The sequence below is a fragment of the Dendrobates tinctorius genome, unplaced genomic scaffold, assembly GCF_039654945.1.
Source record: "Dendrobates tinctorius isolate UK_male_01 unplaced genomic scaffold, ASM3965494v1 ptg000020l, whole genome shotgun sequence".
NCBI classification, from domain to species: domain Eukaryota; kingdom Metazoa; phylum Chordata; class Amphibia; order Anura; family Dendrobatidae; genus Dendrobates; species Dendrobates tinctorius.
The window spans coordinates 1,808,061-1,828,323 of NW_027361688.1; the positions used below are offsets into that span (position 1 = coordinate 1,808,061).

The window sequence follows — 20,263 nt, forward strand, 5'->3', positions numbered from 1 at the left end:
AAAACATGTAGGTAAACACTCCACGGAATTAAAATCCATCAAATCAGCGCCGTAAAAGGATCCTTATCACGTTTATGAAGTCGTATTAATTGCGTGATCTTGACACAACGCGGCCGACTGTATAAACTCCGTCCATTGTGGCGTCCTGGGCTCTTATCAGGTGGCTTTTCATGTGGCTTCTCCTCTAAGTCCTTGTGTATTTAAAGGGATTAGAAAAACATGGCTGCTTTAATCCAAAAACAGCGCCCCTTTCGGCCGCAGGTTGTGAACAGTACTGCAGCTCAGCCCCATTCTCATTACTGGCGTAGAGACATGAGAGGCGTAATAGTCAAAATAAAAAATGGCGCCCCATCGTGAAAAGGCATAATTCCACTCAGGCTCAAAATAGAGTACAACCCCAATATCAAAGACCCCTCATATAAGACTTGTGGGGGTCCGGGAAGCTGAGCTAAGGGGAGCTGTTTTAGGTGGTCCTCACATTTCACAGCTGTCATCGTGTGCCCTCACCACGTCCCATCAAACAGTATCTGCATCCTTGTACTGTATTCTGCACAGAGTGGGCACTATTACCGTGTTACAGGGTGGGAGACACGATAGGGGCTTTAGTACTGTGAGGGGGCACTCTTACAGTGGGGGAGACACTATAGGGGCTTTAGTACTGTGAGGGGGCACTCTTACAGTGAGGGAGACACTATAGGGGCTTTAGTACTGTGAGGGGGCACTCTTACAGGGTGGGAGACACGATAGGGGCTTTAGTACTGTGAGGGGGCACTCTTACAGGGTGGGAGACACTATAGGGGCTTTGGTACTGTGAGGGGGCACTCTTACAGGGTGGGAGACACTATAGGGGCTTTGGTACTGTGAGGGGGCACTCTTACAGGGTGGGAGACACTATAGGGGCTTTGGTACTGTGAGGGGGCACTCTTACAGGGTGGGAGACACTATAGGGGCTTTGGTACTGTGAGGGGGCACTCTTACAGGGTGGGAGACACTATAGGGGCTTTAGTACTGTGAGGGGGCACTCTTACAGGGTGGGAGACACTATAGGGGCTTTGGTACTGTGAGGGGGCACTCTTACAGGGTGGGAGACACTATAGGGGCTTTGGTACTGTGAGGGGGCACTCTTACAGGGTGGGAGACACTATAGGGGCTTTGGTACTGTGAGGGGGCACTCTTACAGGGTGGGAGACACTATAGGGGCTTTGGTACTGTGAGGGGGCACTCTTACAGGGTGGGAGACACTATAGGGGCTTTGGTACTGTGAGGGGGCACTCTTACAGGGTGGGAGACACTATAGGGGCTTTGGTACTGTGAGGAGGCACTCTTACAGGGTGGGAGACACTATTATAGGGGCTTTAGTACTGTGAGGGGGCACTCTTACAGTGGGGGAGACACTATAGGGGCTTTGGTACTGTGAGGGGGCACTCTTACAGGGTGGGAGACACTATAGGGGCTTTGGTACTGTGAGGGGGCACTCTTACAGGGTGGGAGACACTATAGGGGCTTTGGTACTGTGAGGGGGCACTCTTACAGGGTGGGAGACACTATAGGGGCTTTAGTACTGTGAGGGGGCACTCTTACAGGGTGGGAGACACTATAGGGGCTTTGGTACTGTGAGGGGGCACTCTTACAGGGTGGGAGACACTATAGGGGCTTTGGTACTGTGAGGGGGCACTCTTACAGGGTGGGAGACACTATAGGGCTTTAGTACTGTGAGGGGGCACTCTTACAGGGTGGGAGACACTATAGGGGCTTTGGTACTGTGAGGGGGCACTCTTACAGGGTGGGAGACACTATAGGGGCTTTGGTACTGTGAGGAGGCACTCTTACAGGGTGGGAGACACTATAGGGGCTTTAGTACTGTGAGGGGGCACTCTTACAGTGGGGGAGACACTATAGGGGCTTTGGTACTGTGAGGGGACACTCTTACAGGGTGGGAGACACTATAGGGGCTTTGGTACTGTGAGGGGGCACTCTTACAGGGTGGGAGACACTATAGGGGCTTTGGTACTGTGAGGGGGCACTCTTACAGGGTGGGAGACACTATAGGGGCTTTGGTACTGTGAGGGGGCACTCTTACAGGGTGGGAGACACTATAGGGGCTTTGGTACTGTGAGGGGGCACTCTTACAGGGTGGGAGACACTATAGGGGCTTTGGTACTGTGAGGGGGCACTATAAGACATTCTTGTCTGGAGAGACGATAACATGGCATCTGTTCTCCACAGAATTTTTCCCTCTTTCCTATCCCTTTGATGACTAAGGGTGCAGAGGTTGTCACCACAGATTTTTTTGGGGGGGTCTGACTAAAAAAAAAAAATGGATTCCATATACCGGCCAAACGAGACCTAATTGACCATCTTCTCCCACATTGGTGATTGAGCCCCTAGATGGCTGCCGGTAGCCATTTTGTTTGTTTTTTTCTCTTGCAGTCCGTGGTGTCCGAGCTGTAGTTGGGCCATATCATAAGTCCAGGAGCCGGCGTTTCTTCCCCGCAGCCCTCGTCCTCCCCGGAGTAACAGGAAACAGATGTCTCATTGTAGATTGCTTCCGTAACTAGAATTTTCTGCGCTTGAAAGGAAGTGGAAAAGGGGAGACGGCGGCCGCGTGGCGTCACCCTCAGACTTTTATTTTCTCTCACCCCATTACCTGGTCATCTCCTGTTTGTAGGACTGTGGGGGGATTTAGTAAAAGTAATTTAGTCACCTAAGGCATACCCCCAAAACATGTGAGGTGGACTCTGGTTGCCATAGGCAACTACTCCATGTCTCCTTATCGTTATGACCACATGATGACCTGAGGCGCCCTGTGTCCATAGCAACCACAAAATGACCACGTGTCGCCCTGTACCTCACACCTCAGTGATAACACGGAGATTGACAGAAATATTGACGCCTGTTCGTTTTCGTGCGGTTTCGTTACCCGTCGGCCTATAACTGCCGTTTCCTTCTTGTTTCCTGTGTGAAACTCCTCATCACATTAGATTGAGGTGATCGGGGGAGCGGACGCCGGCGACACATCATGGCGTGCTCAACATCGCTGTGGAAACTTTAGATTTTATTTTCCTTGTTTATAGCCGGCCGCTGTATGTGGGCATGGGGAATATCCAGTTAAGATTGGATAGTCAGAGGACGCCATTTGCCAGCCACATTGGCTCCATGAACGTGCAATGGGCATTGTACCTCCTAAAATGCATCTAAATAGTGCCCCCTACAGCCCAGTCACAGTGCTGACTTTTCATAACCCTTCCAGGAACCCCTACATATCCAGCCACAGCCCTCGCTTTCAGTGCCCTCTGAGTGCCCCCTATATATCCAGCCACAGCCCTCACTTTCAGTGTCCTCCTAAGTGCCCACTGTTGTGAACTCATTTTCTGGTTTACCTCTGGCTTCTGGTGAGGGTGGTGGAGCTGGCTGTGTTGACAGAGGAGTCGTGAGTTCTCCATTCGGGCTCCCTCTAGTGGTGACAGTAGGTAATGAAGCTGATCTAAATGGCAGAGACCTGCCACCTGAGGAGGAGGACCGTGAGTGGACATCAGGAGTCTCTGACTGGATTTAAGACAGCCGACTCCCTAATTTTGTGCTGGTGATTTTTTTCCTGCCCTGAGGTTCTGGTTTCCAGTTCTGTTCCTGCCTTCTCAAGCTAAGTGTGCTCTGCTATTTTTTCACATGAGAGTTGGTCTGGTTTACTCAGTTTTTGTGGTCAGCCAGCCCCTTCTGGGGCTGTGCTGAATTTCCATTCTTATGTCTCCGTTTATGCCAGTTTGTTTTTTGTCCCTGATCAGATTGGTCTCTTTTTGCTCTGTCTTCAGAATATACCAGAGTGCTGATATAGGGAATTGAAGTCTAGCGACTTCAGGGTTTTTGTTATCGGAAAGTGTTGGACATTTTTTGGCAGGGTTTTGTGCGTTATTGCAGACAGCATCTTTCCTTTCCTGTCCTTTCTAGTTAGTGTGGCCCCATCATTTGCTCAGCCTATTTTTCTATCTGTGTTTGTGTTTTCTTCTTGTCTCACCGACAATACATGTGGGGGGCTGTCTATTCCTTTGGGGTCTGCTCTGGGGCAGTTTAGATTTCCCCTTTTCTTGCTTTAGGCTTATTTAGTTCTCCGGCTGTGACGAGGCGTCTAGGATCATCGTAGGTACGCTCCATGGCTACTGCTAGTTGTGTGGATAGAATCAGGGGTCAAGCAAACCGCTTAGTTACCAACCTCTCTGGTTTTCTGTGGCTTAGCTTGTTTTTGTTTTTCCTTCTCGGTGACTCATTCATAACAGCCCCCTATATATTCAGCCACAGCCCTCGCTTTCAGTGCCCTCTGAGTTCCCCCTATATATTCAGCCACAGCCGTCGCTTTCACTGCCCTATAAGTGCCCCCTATATATCCAGCCACAGCCCTCGCTTTCAGTGCCCTCTTGAGTGCCCCCTACATATATCCAGTCACAGCCCTCGCTTTCAGTGCCCTATGAGTGCCCCCTATATATCCAGCCACAGCCCTCGCTTTCAGTGCCCTATGACTGCCCCCTACATATCCAGCTACAGCCCTCGCTTTCGGTGCCATGAGTTCCCCCTATATATCCAGTCACAGCCCTCACTTTCAGTGCCCTCTTGAGTGCCCCCTACATATATCCAGTCACAGCCCTCGCTTTCAGTGCCCTCTGAGTGCCCCCTACATATTCAGCTACAGCCCTCGCTTCCGGTGCCATATGAGTTCCCCCTACATATCCAGCCACAGCCCTCGCTTTCAGTGCCCTCTGAGTGCCCCCTACATATCCAGCCACAGCCCTCGCTTTCAGTGACCTCTGAGTGCCCCCCTACATATCCAGTCACAGCCCTCGCTTTCGGTGCCATGAGTTCCCCCTACATATCCAGTCACAGCCCTCGCTTTCGGTGCCGTGAGTTCCCCCTATATATCCAGCCACAGCCCTCGCTTTCGGTGCCATATGAGTTCCCCCTATATATCCAGCCACAGCCCTCGCTTTCGGTGCCATATGAGTTCCCCCTATATATCCAGCCACAGCCCTCGCTTTCAGTGACCTCTGAGTGCCCCCTATATATCCAGCCACAGCCCTCGCTTTCAGTGACCTCTGAGTGCCCCCCTATATATCCAGCCACAGCCCTCGCTTTCAGTGCCCTCTGAGTTCCCCCTATATATTCAGCCACAGCCGTCGCTTTCAGTGACCTCTGAGTGCCCCCTATATATCCAGCCACAGCCCTCGCTTTCAGTGCCCTCTGAGTTCCCCCTACATATCCAGCCACAGCCCTCGCTTTCAGTGACCTCTGAGTGCCCCCCTATATATCCAGCCACAGCCCTCGCTTTCAGTGCCCTCTGAGTTCCCCCTACATATCCAGCCACAGCCCTCGCTTTCAGTGCCCTCTGAGTTCCCCCTATATATTCAGCCACAGCCGTCGCTTTCAGTGCCCTATGAGTGCCCCCTATATATCCAGCCACAGCCCTCGCTTTCAGTGCCCTATGACTGCCCCCTACATATCCAGCTACAGCCCTCGCTTTCGGTGCCATGAGTTCCCCCTATATATCCAGTCACAGCCCTCACTTTCAGTGCCCTCTTGAGTGCCCCCTACATATATCCAGTCACAGCCCTCGCTTTCAGTGCCCTCTGAGTGCCCCCTACATATTCAGCTACAGCCCTCGCTTCCGGTGCCATATGAGTTCCCCCTACATATCCAGCCACAGCCCTCGCTTTCAGTGCCCTCTGAGTGCCCCCTACATATCCAGCCACAGCCCTCGCTTTCAGTGACCTCTGAGTGCCCCCCTACATATCCAGTCACAGCCCTCGCTTTCGGTGCCATGAGTTCCCCCTACATATCCAGTCACAGCCCTCGCTTTCGGTGCCGTGAGTTCCCCCTATATATCCAGCCACAGCCCTCGCTTTCGGTGCCATATGAGTTCCCCCTATATATCCAGCCACAGCCCTCGCTTTCGGTGCCATATGAGTTCCCCCTATATATCCAGCCACAGCCCTCGCTTTCAGTGACCTCTGAGTGCCCCCTATATATCCAGCCACAGCCCTCGCTTTCAGTGACCTCTGAGTGCCCCCCTATATATCCAGCCACAGCCCTCGCTTTCAGTGCCCTCTGAGTTCCCCCTATATATTCAGCCACAGCCGTCGCTTTCAGTGACCTCTGAGTGCCCCCTATATATCCAGCCACAGCCCTCGCTTTCAGTGCCCTCTGAGTTCCCCCTACATATCCAGCCACAGCCCTCGCTTTCAGTGACCTCTGAGTGCCCCCCTATATATCCAGCCACAGCCCTCGCTTTCAGTGCCCTCTGAGTTCCCCCTACATATCCAGCCACAGCCCTCGCTTTCAGTGCCCTCTGAGTTCCCCCTATATATTCAGCCACAGCCGTCGCTTTCAGTGACCTCTGAGTGCCCCCTATATATCCAGCCACAGCCCTCGCTTTCAGTGACCTCTGAGTGCCCCCCTATATATCCAGCCACAGCCCTCGCTTTCAGTGCCCTCTGAGTTCCCCCTACATATCCAGCCACAGCCCTCGCTTTCAGTGTCCTCTGAGTGCCCCCTACATATATCCTGTCACAGCCCTCGTTTTCAGTGTCCTCTGAGTGCCCCCTATATATCCAGTCACAGCCCTCGTTTTCTGTGTCCTCTGAGTGCCCCCTATATATCCAGTCACAGCCCTCACTTTCACTGCCCTATGAGTGCCCCCTACATATCCAGCCACAGCCCTCGCTTTCAGTGTCCTCTGAGTGCCCCCTATATATCCAGTCACAGCCCTCGTTTTCTGTGTCCTCTGAGTGCCCCCTATATATCCAGTCACAGCCCTCGTTTTCTGTGTCCTCTGAGTGCCCCCTATATATCCAGTCACAGCCCTCACTTTCAGTGTCCTCTGAGTGCCCCCTACATATCCAGCCACAGCCCTCGCTTTCAGTGCCAGATAATATACCGCCCATCATACAGTGTCGGGCAGCACAATACTCCAGTTGGTGGTGTCTTCTGGGTCCCCCGCCATTCCTTCATCTTCTACTGGTGATGTAACGGCGCTGCCAATCATCACTGCTGTCGGCCATACATGGGGCCCAAAGTGCAGCTCGTGGTGCAGAACCCAGTGTGCCATAGTCCCACCTGTGCACTGATATGTACAGTAATTCCCTTCCACTTCAGTGATTATGACTTTATGCACAGGAGCCATCTGGTCATATGAGCAGCCATATGATGCCAGCCATAGAAAAGGCTTATGGCTTCCCAGAGGTCCGCGGACCACCGTGCTTCTCTCATTACAGTCTCACTTTCAGATCAGTATCCTGGAGCTACATTTTACAATTACGGTATTTCCTCATTTAACGGCTTTATACATTAGCACAATATGGCGGTAGACAAGATAATCAACAATCCATATCCCCATAGCCCCATGCGTTGTTTAGCCGTACAGTCCTTACATAAGTCATGGCTCCTTATCTGAGCGTCTCATCATCCTTCGCTTTGTAAATATTTCCGCGTTTGCTGCACCTTACATATCAAATTGTGTTTGTGTTTCTCCAGATTGGTGGATGACAGATGTGTGGTCCATCCAGAAGCCGGAGACCTGGCCAATCCGCCCAAAAAGTTCAGAGGTAAGAACAACACTTGTGTCCGAAAAACATATCATATATAACTACTATAAAACTGCCCCTATGTACAAGAATATAACTACTATAATACTGCTCCTATATACAAGAATATAACTACTATAATACTGCCCCTATGTACAAGAATATAACTACTATAATACTGCCCCTATGTATAAGAATATAACTACTATAATACTGCCCCTATGTACAAGAATATAACTACTATAATACTGCCCCTATGTACAAGAATATAACTACTATAATACTGCCCCCTATGTACAAGAATATAACTACTATAATACTGCCCCCTATGTACAAGAATGTAACTACTATAATACTGCTCCTATGTACAAGAATATAACTACTATAATACTGCTCCTGTGTACAAGAATATAACTACTATAATACTGCCCCCTATGTACAAGAATATAACTACTATAATACTGCCCCTATGTACAAGACTATAACTACTATAATACTGCTCCTATGTACAAGACTATAACTACTATAATACTGCCCCTATGTACAAGAATATAAGTACTATAATACTGCCCCTATGTACAAGAATATAACTACTATAATACTGCCCCTATATACAAGAATATAACTACTATAATACTGCCCCCTATGTACAAGAATATAAGTACTATAATACTGCGCCTATGTACAAGAATATAACTACTATAATACTGCCCCCTATGTACAAGAATATAACTACTATAATACTGTCCCTATGTACCAGAATATAACTACTATAATACTGCTCCTATGTACAAGAATATAACTACTATAATACTGCCCCCTGTGTACAAGAATATAAGTACTATAATACTGCTCCTATGTACAAGAATATAACTACTATAATACTGCCCCCTATGTACAAGAATATAAGTACTATAATACTGCCCCTGTGTACAAGAATATAAGTACTATAATACTGCGCCTATGTACAAGAATATAACTACTATAATACTGCCCCCTATGTACAAGAATATAACTACTATAATACTGTCCCTATGTACCAGAATATAACTACTATAATACTGCTCCTATGTACAAGAATATAACTACTATAATACTGCCCCCTGTGTACAAGAATATAAGTACTATAATACTGCTCCTATGTACAAGAATATAACTACTATAATACTGCCCCCTATGTACAAGAATATAAGTACTAGAATACTGCCCCTGTGTACAAGAATATAAGTACTATAATACTGCCCCTATGTACAAGAATATAACTACTATAATACTGCCCCCTATGTACAAGAATATAACTACTATAATACTGCTCCCTATATACAAGAATATAACTACTATAATACTGCCCCATATGTACAAGAATATAACTACTATAATACTGCTCCCTATGTACAAGAATATAACTACTATAATACTGCCCCCTGTGTACAAGAATATAAGTACTATAATACTGCCCCTATGTACAAGAGTATGACTACTATAATGCTGCCCCTATATACAAGAATATAACTACTGTAATACTGCCCCCTATATACAAGAATATAACTACTATAATACTGCCCCTATGTACAAGAATATAACTACTATAATACTGTCCCTATGTACAAGAATATAACTACTATAATACTGCTCCTATGTACAAGAATATAACTACTATAATACTGCCCCTATGTACAAGAATATAACTACTATAATACTGCCCCCTATGTACAAGAATATAACTACTATAATACTGCCCCCTATGTACAAGAATATAACTACTATAATACTGCTCCCTATATACAAGAATATAACTACTAAAATACTGCCCCCTATGTGCAAGAATATAACTACTATAATACTGCCCCCTGTGTACAAGAATATAAGTACTATAATACTGCCCCTATGTACAAGAGTATAACTACTATAATACTGCCCCCCTATATACAAGAATATAACTACTGTAATACTGCCCCATATATACAAGAATATAACTACTATAATACTGCCCCTATGTACAAGAATATAACTACTATAATACTGCCCCTATGTACAAGAATATAAGTACTATAATACTGCCCCTATGTACAAGAATATAACTACTATAATACTGCCCCCTATGTACAAGAATATAACTACTATAATACTGCCCCTATGTACAGGAATATAACTACTATAATACTGCCCCTATGTACAAGAATATAACTACTATAATACTGCCCCCTATGTACAAGAATATAACTACTATAATACTGCTCCCTATGTACAGGAATATAACTACTATAATACTGCCTCTATGTGCAAGAATATAACTACTATAATATTGCCCCTATGTACAAGAATATAACTACTATAATACTGCCCCTATGTACAAGAATATAACTCCTATAATACTGCCCCTATGTGCAAGAATATAACTACTATAATACTGCCCCCTATGTACAAGAATATAACTCCTATAATACTGCTCCTATGTACAAGAATATAACTCCTATAATACTGCTCCTATGTACAAGAATATAACTACTATAATACTGCTCCTATGTACAAGAATATAACTAATATAATACTGCTCCTATATACAAGAATATAACTACTATAATACTGCTCCTATGTACAAGAATATAACTAATATAATACTGCTCCTATGTACAAGAATATAACTAATATAATACTGCTCCTATGTACAAGAATATAACTAATATAATACTGCTCCTATGTACAAGAATATGACTACTATAATACTGCTCCTATGTACAAGAATATAACTACTATAATACTGCTCCTATATACAAGAATATAACTACTATAATACTGCTCCTATGTACAAGAATATAACTACTATAATACTGGTCCTATGTACAAGAATATAACTCCTATAATACTGCTCCTATGTACAAGAATATAACTACTATAATACTGCCCCTATGTACAAGAATATAACTACTATAATACTGCTCCTATGTACAAGAATATAACTCCTATAATACTGCTCCTATGTACAAGAATATAACTACTATAATACTGCCCCCTATGTACAAGAATATAACTACTATAATACTGCGCCTATGTACAAGAATATAACTACTATAATACTGCCCCCTATGTACAAGAATATAACTACTATAATACTGTCCCTATGTACCAGAATATAACTACTATAATACTGCTCCTATGTACAAGAATATAACTACTATAATACTGCCCCCTGTGTACAAGAATATAAGTACTATAATACTGCTCCTATGTACATGAATATAACTACTATAATACTGCCCCCTATGTACAAGAATATAAGTACTATAATACTGCCCCTGTGTACAAGAATATAAGTACTATAATACTGCCCCTATGTACAAGAATATAACTACTATAATACTGCCCCCTATGTACAAGAATATAACTACTATAATACTGTCCCTATGTACAAGACTATAACTACTATAATACTGCTCCTATGTACAAGACTATAACTACTATAATACTGCCCCCTATGTACAAGAATATAAGTACTATAATACTGCCCCTATGTACAAGAATATAACTACTATAATACTGCCCCTATATACAAGAATATAACTACTATAATACTGCCCCCTATGTACAAGAATATAAGTACTATAATACTGCCCCTATGTACAAGAATATAACTACTATAATACTGCCCCCTATGTACAAGAATATAACTACTATAATACTGTCCCTATGTACCAGAATATAACTACTATAATACTGCTCCTATGTACAAGAATATAACTACTATAATACTGCCCCCTGTGTACAAGAATATAAGTACTATAATACTGCTCCTATGTACAAGAATATAACTACTATAATACTGCCCCCTATGTACAAGAATATAAGTACTAGAATACTGCCCCTGTGTACGAGAATATAAGTACTATAATACTGCCCCTATGTACAAGAATATAACTACTATAATACTGCCCCCTATGTACAAGAATATATCTACTATAATACTGCTCCCTATATACAAGAATATAACTACTATAATACTGCCCCATATGTACAAGAATATAACTACTATAATACTGCTCCCTATGTACAAGAATATAACTACTATAATACTGCCCCCTGTGTACAAGAATATAAGTACTATAATACTGCCCCTATGTACAAGAGTATTAGTCATACTCTTGTACATAGGGGCAGTATTATAGTACTTATTGCCCCTATGTACAAGAATATAACTACTATAATACTGCCCCTATGTACAAGAATATAACTCCTATAATACTGCCCCTATGTGCAAGAATATAACTACTATAATACTGCCCCCTATGTACAAGAATATAACTCCTATAATACTGCTCCTATGTACAAGAATATAACTCCTATAATACTGCTCCTATGTACAAGAATATAACTACTATAATACTGCTCCTATGTACAAGAATATAACTAATATAATACTGCTCCTATATACAAGAATATAACTACTATAATACTGCTCCTATGTACAAGAATATAACTAATATAATACTGCTCCTATGTACAAGAATATAACTAATATAATACTGCTCCTATGTACAAGAATATGACTACTATAATACTGCTCCTATGTACAAGAATATAACTACTATAATACTGCTCCTATATACAAGAATATAACTACTATAATACTGCTCCTATGTACAAGAATATAACTACTATAATACTGGTCCTATGTACAAGAATATAACTCCTATAATACTGCTCCTATGTACAAGAATATAACTACTATAATACTGCCCCTATGTACAAGAATATAACTACTATAATACTGCTCCTATGTACAAGAATATAACTCCTATAATACTGCTCCTATGTACAAGAATATAACTACTATAATACTGCCCCCTATGTACAAGAATATAACTACTATAATACTGCCCCTATGTATAAGAATATAACTACTATAATACTGCCCCCTATGTACAAGAATATAACTACTATAATACTGCCCCTATATACAAGAATATAACTACTATAATACTGTTCCTATGTACAAGAATATGACTACTATAATACTGCTCCTATGTACAAGAATATAACTACTATAATACTGCTCCTATGTACAAGAATATAACTACTATAATACTGCTCCCTATTGATGATAATATGGATTGCTGACTTTTGTACATATCTGACACGTTTACGGGTTTCCTCACAACTCTGGAGACCTTGCATTCTTTAGCAGGAGAGATGGTAACGCTATACGGTATTTGACCATTGTTTGATCGTCATGGAGACGAGAATGTTTGTAAATGAACGGTTTCCATGTTTGTTCGCTGCTGTCATTTATTTCTCCATGATTCGGGTGACTGACTCCTCATTTATCAGGGTTGAGTTGTGACTCTCAGCACATCTGTGTTACATGTACTTACTTATTTTTTTTTTTTCGGGCTTTACAGTATCAGGTTAATAGAGAAATAACCTGATTATTTTGGTCATCTAGAATAACAAGAATACATTTCTTAAAGGGGCAGTACACCTTTTTTTTTTTTTTTTTTACTTTACATTGTCAGTAGCTGTTTGAACCCTAAACCTTTCACACTCCGGACACAATCACCTAATCCTCATTTGTCACAATTGCTTCTATTGGAACCATTTGTTCTGTTCCACTGAATAGTGAATAATTGTTGACAAGCGAGTTCCTGCACGTCCATGTAGAACCTGACACAACCGGCTCCATCAGCAACAGTCAAGAGCACCCCCACATGGAGACAGCAACCTGCAGCATCAGTAATGTGTGTACACAGTGAGTGCACCAGCAGAATAGTGAGTGCAGCTCTGGAGTATAATACAGGAGGTAACTCAGGATCAGTAATGTAATGTATGTACACAGTGACTGCACCAGCAGAATAGTGAGTGCAGCTCTGGAGTATAATACAGGAGGTAAATCAGGATCAGTAATGTAATGTATATACACAGTGACTGCACCAGCAGAATAGTGAGCGCAGCTCTGGGGTATAATACAGGATACTCAGGATCAGTAATGTAATGTATATACACAGTGACTGCACCAGCAGAATAGTGAGTGCAGCTCTGGAGTATAATACAGGAGGTAACTCAGGATCAGTAATGTAATGTATGTACACAGTGACTGCACCAGCAGAATAGTGAGGGCAGCTCTGGAGTATAATACAGGATGTAACTCAGGATCAGTAATGTAATGTATGTACACAGTGACTGCACCAGCAGAATAGTGAGTGCAGCTCTGGAGTATAATACAGGAGGTAACTCAGGATCAGTAATGTAATGTATGTACACAGTGACTGCACCAGCAGAATAGTGAGTGCAGCTCTGGGGTATAATACAGGATGTAACTCAGGATCAGTAATGTAATGTATATACACAGTGACTGCACCAGCAGAATAGTGAGCGCAGCTCTGGGGTATAATACAGGATGTAACTCAGGATCAGTAATGTAATGTATGTACACAGTGACTGCACCAGCAGAATAGTGAGTGCAGCTCTGGAGTATAATACAGGATGTAACTCAGGATCAGTAATGTAATGTATGTACACAGTGACTGCACCAGCAGAATAGGGAGTGCAGCTCTGGAGTATAATGCAGGATATACAAGAAATGTAAAAAGTCTACATACCCCTGTTAAAATGACAGGTTTTTGCCATGCAGAAAAATGCTACCAAGAAGATCTCGTTTCTGACGTTTTTCGAGCTTCTAGTTTCTCCCATAATTTGTACAAATTCAATTAGAAATAAATTGAAATCTTAATGAGGGGGGAATTAAAAATAACAAGTTTATAATAATGAGGTTACAAAAGTGTAGACACCCTCTTATAATTGGGGATGTTGTGTTGAGAATTATCCAGTCACATTTACCCTTATGTTGCATAGCAGTCACCGCATGACCACCACCATCATTTATAGGGATTCTGATTAACCCCAGTTTTGCTGCTCTAGCAAGATTTTCCTGACGTTTTCTGGTCGGTAACGAGCTGACAACATAGCAAAAGCATCTCATAGTGAGAAAGTTATCAGTCAAGAGTAGGTAACATAAACATTTCTGACAATTCTTGGTTGTGTTCTGCGTGTGACAACGATCGCCCATATTCTTCATATGTATGGTGTGTGGGGTCAATACAGAAACCTTTTTATTATTAAGAAAACATACATGCCCTGGTATATTTTGCCAAAACCTCCATCACGTCTGCCAAAAGCATGTGAGGAAGGTGTTTTGTCTCATAACTTTTTGGCCATAATTCCAATAGGTGCAAAGTCAACATTGCGCATCACCAAAAGATCACCGTCCCCACAGTGAGTCATGGTGGGAGTAGCATTATGGTCAGGTGATGTTTTACCAGCCCAAACCATACTGCTGCCCCCACTATGCCTTACTGTGAGGATGATGTTTTCCTTTTACAATGGTGGAGGGAATTTGGAACCGCTCCAAATATCAGTAAATTTTCCAACAAATCCTTTAGGATAAAAAGTGAAAGATGAAGAAGAATTTCACCTTTCAGTATAGCAGCAACCTTCAAATTAACATGAGAAAGGATCTCTAAAATATCAGAGTTTGGGAAATCCTGAAGAGGGCGCTCTACACAGGAGATGCCCCCACGAGCTGAGAGATGATGAGCTACTGCAAGAAAGAGCGGAGAAATATTGACAATTCTAGATGTGCCATGACCCAAAAAGACTGCTGTCATAAAGAAGACTTTAATAAAGTATTAGTTTAAGGGTGTGAATATTTATCCAAGCACATTATTTTACCTCCCCCCCCCACAAAATTATTTGTTGGTTTCTCAGTGGATTTGTACACACGTCAAATGAAATGATTCTTCTACATGACATTGTACAGGGGCGTGTAGACTTTTTATACAGGTTTTTTTCTTGTCTGCAGGTGAGTCGAGGCTCAGGCCGCCTTGCTTTCGTCTTCCAGACTTTTATGCGCGACCCGTGGCCCCGGGTGCAGCGTTCTTCTCTTCCATTTCTTAATCCTTTGTGTGCTTTCCTCTCGCCCGCGTGTCACTTTCGGATGCGGGGTCACAGTCGCTGGGAATCCATTGTGTGCACTGTTTACATTGTTCTTCTCTGTCGGCTTTGGGCGAGTAAATAGATCTGACGGTTTCGGTAAATAGATCCCTAAGTCCTGTCACTCAGGATTATAAAACGCAAGGAGGAGGATGAGCTGAGAGCAAAAGTGGAAAAAAAAATGTGATGCCTGCAGTGTAAAGCATGGTGGAGACGTAGACTAGCATCATGAGTATCCCATGAGTCAGGAGAAGCTAGCAGGCAATACAGCAAAGCTAAAGTCACTGATTATAGATCCCTCGCAGATACGATCGAGGCTCCATTCACACCTGGAGTTTATTCAGTATTAGGAATTATTAACCATTCATTGTCCCAGAAGTTCTTCTAGGCCCGGACCCTCCACCGGAGGTCTGGTATCAGAGACCCGAGTCCTCTGTAAAGAGCGTCTCCTGCTCCGGAGGACCCGACACATCCGTCCATTCCATAGACTGGCTATTGATAATTTCAGTGTAATACCTCATTCCTCCAGCGGAGGCACTGCAGAGAAACAGAACAGTTATTTCCCACCCATTGCAGCTGATCGCTGATAATCGTGTGATCGACTTTTGATCAGGTGACCCTGCAGACAAGAAAAGTAGGAATTTTTTAAACAGAGGAACCCCCTACGAGGACAGTAATTTGGGGGTATTAAATGGCGCTAGTTGTCTGCCCAAACTGGAGGCGCCGCTAATGAGTCGCTGGGAGGAGCAACGGGCAGGAGTACTCTCTTATAATAACTATTAAAGTGAGGGTTTGTATCAGTAGAGCAACCCCTTTAATGGAGCTGAAAGCAACCCCTTTAATGGAGCTGAAACAACCCCTTTAATGGAGCTGAAAACAACCCCTTTAATGGAGCTGAAAACATCCCCTTTAATGGAGCTGAAACAACCCCTTTAATGGTTCTGAAAACAAACCCTTTAATGGAGCTGAAACAACCCCTTTAATGGAGCTGAAACAACCCCTTTAATGGAGCTGAAAACAACCCCTTTAATGGAGCTGAAAACGAACCCTTTAATGGAGCTGAAAACAACCCCTTTAATGGAGCTGAAAACAACCCCTTTAATGGAGCTGAAAACAACCCCTTTAATGGAGCTGAAAACAACCCCTTTAATGGAGCTGAAAACAACCCCTTTAATGGAGCTGAAAACGAACCCTTTAATGGAGCTGAAAACGAACCCTTTAATGGAGATGAAAACGAACCCTTTAATGGAGCTGAAAACGAACCCTTTAATGGAGCTGAAAACAACCCCTTTAATGGAGCTGAAAACAACCCCTTTAATGGAGCTGAAAACAACCCCTTTAATGGAGCTGAAAACAACCCCTTTAATGGTGCTGAAAACAACCCCTTTAATGGTGATGAAAACAACCCCTTTAATGGTGCTGAAAACAACCCCTTTAATGGTGCTGAAAACAACCCCTTTAATGGTTCTGAAAACAACCCCTTTAATGGTTCTGAAAACAACCCCTTTAATGGAGCTGAAAACAACCCCTTTAATGGAGCTGAAAACGAACCCTTTAATGGAGCTGAAAACGAACCCTTTAATGGAGCTGAAAACGAACCCTTTAATGGAGCTGAAAACAAACCCTTTAATGGAGCTGTCAAGCTAAATTCCTGGTCACGATCCCTTTAAATGTGGTTTTTTTTTTTGGGGGGGGGTTGAGTCTTAAAGGGGAAATGCTTTTTTTTTTTTTTTTTTTCCTGTCCCCTAACTGACTTTTCTTGCTAGTGAAGGTAACCCGCATCAAACGGGCAGCGACGCAAACGTTTCTGATAAGGCCCCTGATCCCCTTTAATGATCCCTTTTAGAAGAGTTTTGTAAAACAAGGTGTGCCATATTGAAAACCTTCGCCTATTTAAAGGGGGCTTTTACATTTTGATGGCCCCTCGATCAGCTGTGATCTCCTATAGAAATTGGAAGCAACAGCTCCCGTTTCCCTGCAGTGCCTCCGCTGGCGAAACGCGGCATTACACCAACAAAACACATTCAAATCAATGGGTTGTAAAGACGTGCCGGGTCCTCCAGATGGGGGAGGGACGCTCCTTATAACCCCTCTAATAAGCCGAGGCTGAGGGGGGTTTCCCTTTCTTAAAAGGAATGTAAAAATGGGTTTTCGAAAAATTTAAAGGGGTTGTCCGAAATCTGTTACAAATTGGCCAGAAAAGCAGAGAATTAAACAAAATCCCCAAATAACTAAAGCGACTAACAAACTCTGCGTAGGTGTGTGTGTAGAGCCCCTCTATATGTTCCCTTTCTCCATATTTGGGGTCTAGAGATGATTCATTGGCTTCTCGTCCTGTGAAGTGGGACCTTCGTCCGTCAGACTCTTATTCCACACCAACAATGTCCAAGTTGGGAATATCCCTTTAATTCCAAAAAATGGTCACTAATAGGGGGGGGGGGGAATTAAAAAAAAAATAAAAAATTGGGGGAGATGACGGCTCCCGTGCACCTGAGTGAGCGACAACAACCAGCCAAGTGTTTTACACGGCAGCGAAACAAACCGGTAATTGTCCTTCCATCAGGAAGAAAGGTTCCTGCCTGCGCCGAGCCGTTACCCGCACAGACACGTGAGTCGCCGCTGAAGCCGCTCTGTTTGTTTTTTGGTCTCTGGATAATAACAGCCGCTAATTACCCCGGGCGGCGGCACAAGGACATCTGAAGGCTGCAAGGTTACTGGAGTTAATGTGCACAGCTCATGGCACAAAATCTCCAGGTCTTAAGGCGCTTTTCGGTCCCAATTAAAGGGATTGTCCGAAATCGGGAAAACATGGCTGCTTCTCTTTCCATTTGGTAGGAAAATGAACACCGTGTGATCCGTGGGAGCGTTTTCCCCATCAAAATGAATCTAAAGCTTCTTCAAAGGGCATTTGAAGTCGTTTTTTTCTCCCAAATCCTCTTCAAAATCCCTGAGGTTTTGCTCCGTTTCAGCTCCGAAAACCCCAGCAAAGTTACTCCCGTGTGCACACAGCCGCTGCTTAAGAACTAAGGGGTATGTGCATGTGACGATGTTTTCCAAGGCGAAACCGCTTTCGAAAAATCTGGCTGTCTTTTTCAGAAGTGTCAGTTTCTCTCTGTCCCCGTCGGCCACTGTTCCGCTTCGTTCCACGTCGCCGCTGCTCTCGCAGCTCCGCAGCCCTTTGATATGATCTGGGAAAACAGCAGCTGCAGACGCAGATTAGATACCGGGGCGCCGCAAGGACAACAAATAACACAGTGTCCTTCCGTTAGTCGCCGACTAGTGGTGGGGGAGGGGGAGGTGACTTTGACTTTCTCAACAACTTTGTACTTTTAATTTAGAAAGTTTGTAAAGTCTCCTTTTGGGGGGTCGGGGTTTCAATATTTCACGTGGAGGAGTGTGCCGCCATATAGTGCACCGTAAGCCTCGGTATTAATCAGGTCTTGTGTCTCCTTCGCAGATTGTCTCTTTAAGGTCTGTCCCATGAACAGATACTCCGCTCAGAAGCAATTCTGGAAGGCGAAACAGGCGAAACAAGGGAACAACACCGAAGCTGCGCTACTGAAGAAGTTACAGGTCAGTCCCCGGGCTGCCATGTCCCATCACCGGCCCAGAAACCTACAAACCCTCCCTTGTTCCTCCTGGAAATGAATGAATCAAGGTGAGAAGCGGACGGGGCAAAATCGGTAGTGACACAGGGGAATGGCCACACCCACTTGTCAGTATGGTTATGTATTGCCAGGAGGAGTAACCGAGGGATGGGAGTGTTCATCAGATGGTCCTATGAGTAAATCGGGGATTGAGGCAGCGCTGGCCACCTGGAGGTCACATATGGTGGGAATGAACGCGCCTGCAGATTTAAAGGGCCAGTGCAAACAGCTCCTCATATCTCAGCTTCCCAGAGCTGGATAATATATCACCTGTAGACCCCAGTGGTAAACAGATGGGCTCCAAAGTCACAGCAGCACCCCTTTAAGACCCGTGGTGCCACTTTAGGATCCTTGGCTCTTCTTTAGGATCTTATTGCCCTTTTAGGACCCTTGTTGCCTCTTTCTGCCCATCTAGGAACCTTGGCACCCCTTTAGGACTCTTGTTGACCCTTTATGATCTTTAACACCCCTTTAGGACCCTTTGCTCACTTTTAAAACCCTTGACTCCCGTTTAGGACCCTTTGCTCCCCTTTTAGAACCTTGTTGCCCCCTTAGGACCCTTGGTTCCTATTTAGGATCCATTATGACTCTTTAGGGCCCTTGGTTCCTATTTAGGACCCCTTATGAGTCTTTAGGGCCGTTGGCACCCCTTTAGGGCCCTTGGTGCTACTTTAGGATCCTTGGTGCCCCTTTAGGATCCTTGGTTCCCCTTTAGGAACCTTTGATCCCCTTTAGGAAACTTTGCTCACCTTTAGAACCCTTTGCTTCATTTTGGCCTCTTGGTGCCTCTTTAGGACTATTTGCTCCCGTTTAGAAACCTTGTTGTCCCTTTAGGACCGTTTAGACCCCTTTAAGACACTTGGCACCTCTTTAGGGCTCTTGATACCCCTTTGGTACCCTTTGTGCCCTTTTAGAACTTTTTGCTCCCCTTTAAGACCCTTAGCTCATCTTTAGGACCCTTTCTGCTTTTATGGGACCCTCAGCGCCACGTTAGGACCCTTGGCTCCCCTTTAGGACCCTTGCGCCCCTTTAGGGTCGCTGGAATATGCTCAGACGCTGCCTCCCCTC

At 44.1% G+C, this 20,263-nt stretch overlaps 1 protein-coding gene across 2 annotated transcripts in view; it reads left to right on the plus strand.

The window, feature by feature from the left end:
- ITPR2 (inositol 1,4,5-trisphosphate receptor type 2) overlaps window positions 1-20,263 on the plus strand; it is a 285,461-nt gene that overhangs the window by 37,345 nt on the left and 227,853 nt on the right. For both annotated transcript variants that reach the window (XM_073567437.1, XM_073567438.1), the window contains exons 2-3: window positions 7,516-7,586; window positions 19,006-19,121. In XM_073567437.1, coding sequence (XP_073423538.1) covers window positions 7,516-7,586; window positions 19,006-19,121 — 187 coding nt within the window. The remainder of the gene's footprint in view (window positions 1-7,515; window positions 7,587-19,005; window positions 19,122-20,263) is intronic.